At 67.5% G+C, this 953-nt stretch overlaps 1 protein-coding gene across 1 annotated transcript in view; it reads right to left on the bottom strand.

Annotated features, from left to right (window-relative positions):
• The window catches only part of TRPM4 (transient receptor potential cation channel, subfamily M, member 4), a 27109-nt gene extending 26453 nt beyond the window's left edge, over positions 1-656 (bottom strand). The window contains exons 1-2 of the mRNA XM_012733689.1: positions 328-656; positions 34-197 (exon numbers count right to left, since the gene is read on the bottom strand). Of these exons, the coding sequence (XP_012589143.1) occupies positions 34-123 (90 nt within the window). The 5' untranslated portion in view covers positions 124-197; positions 328-656. The remainder of the gene's footprint in view (positions 1-33; positions 198-327) is intronic.
• Positions 657-953: the final 297 nt, after the last annotated feature.

Here is a 953-nt window from a genome sequence, read left to right as displayed (position 1 = left end):
AGCACCCCCCTTTCCCGAGACCCTAGCCCCTACCTTGGGGTTGGTAAGGGAGTCTCTATTCTGAACCACACCCCAGGGGGCCACGCCCATGGCCACCACCTTGGTGCCCCCGGTGCTGGCCATCTGGTGATCCCGCACAGCCACGCCCACGTGGCGGCCGATGCCCGTGTGCAGCCCCCCAGTAACAATCCAGGCCCCTGCACAGAGACACAGAGGGGTGAGGGGCAGAGACAGAGGCGCCATCACTGGAGACGAGGCGTAGCCCCACCACCAGGATGGGGGCAGCATTCCAGAAGGCGGACGGCAGGCGCAGCCACCCCCAGTCACCTGTGCTCTGGGCGGCCCGCACCAGCCCGCGGCGCAGCAGGTCCTGAAGCCAGGTCTGGAGGACAGGGCCACCCGACCCCCCCAGCACTGACACCACCAGGTTTGGGGCCCGGAAGCCCCATGTGCGTGTGACCAGATTATAAACCGTGGCTGGATCCGTGCGGTCAGAGAGTCGAAGGAACTGTGGACACACAGAGGAGGGGACACGGGAAAGGACGGGTTCCAGAGAGGGGGACAGAGGCCCACAGAGGGAGACAAAGGCCCAGAGGGGGGACAGAGGCCCAGAAGGGGGGACAGAGGCCCACAGGGGGCGATAGAGGCCCAGAGAGGGGGACAGAGGCCCACAGAGGGAGACAAAGGCCCAGAGGGGGGGACAGAGGCCCAGAGGGGGGGACAGAGGCCCACAGGGGGCAATAGAGGCCCAGAGAGGGGGACAGAGGCCCAGAGGGGGACAGAGGTCCAGAGGGGGGGACAGAGGCCCACAGAGGGGGGGATAGAGGCCCAGAGGGGGACAGAGGCCCAGAGGGGTGATAGTGGCCCAGAGATGGGGGTAGAGACCAGAGAGGGGGACAGAGGCCCACAGAGGGGGACAGAGGCCCAGAGGGGGGGACAGAGGCCCAGAGGGG

Source organism: Condylura cristata, unplaced genomic scaffold (assembly GCF_000260355.1).
Source record: "Condylura cristata isolate star-nosed mole 26May11 unplaced genomic scaffold, ConCri1.0 scaffold00041, whole genome shotgun sequence".
Lineage (NCBI taxonomy): Eukaryota > Metazoa > Chordata > Mammalia > Eulipotyphla > Talpidae > Condylura > Condylura cristata.
This window is presented reverse-complemented; position numbering and strand designations above follow the sequence as displayed.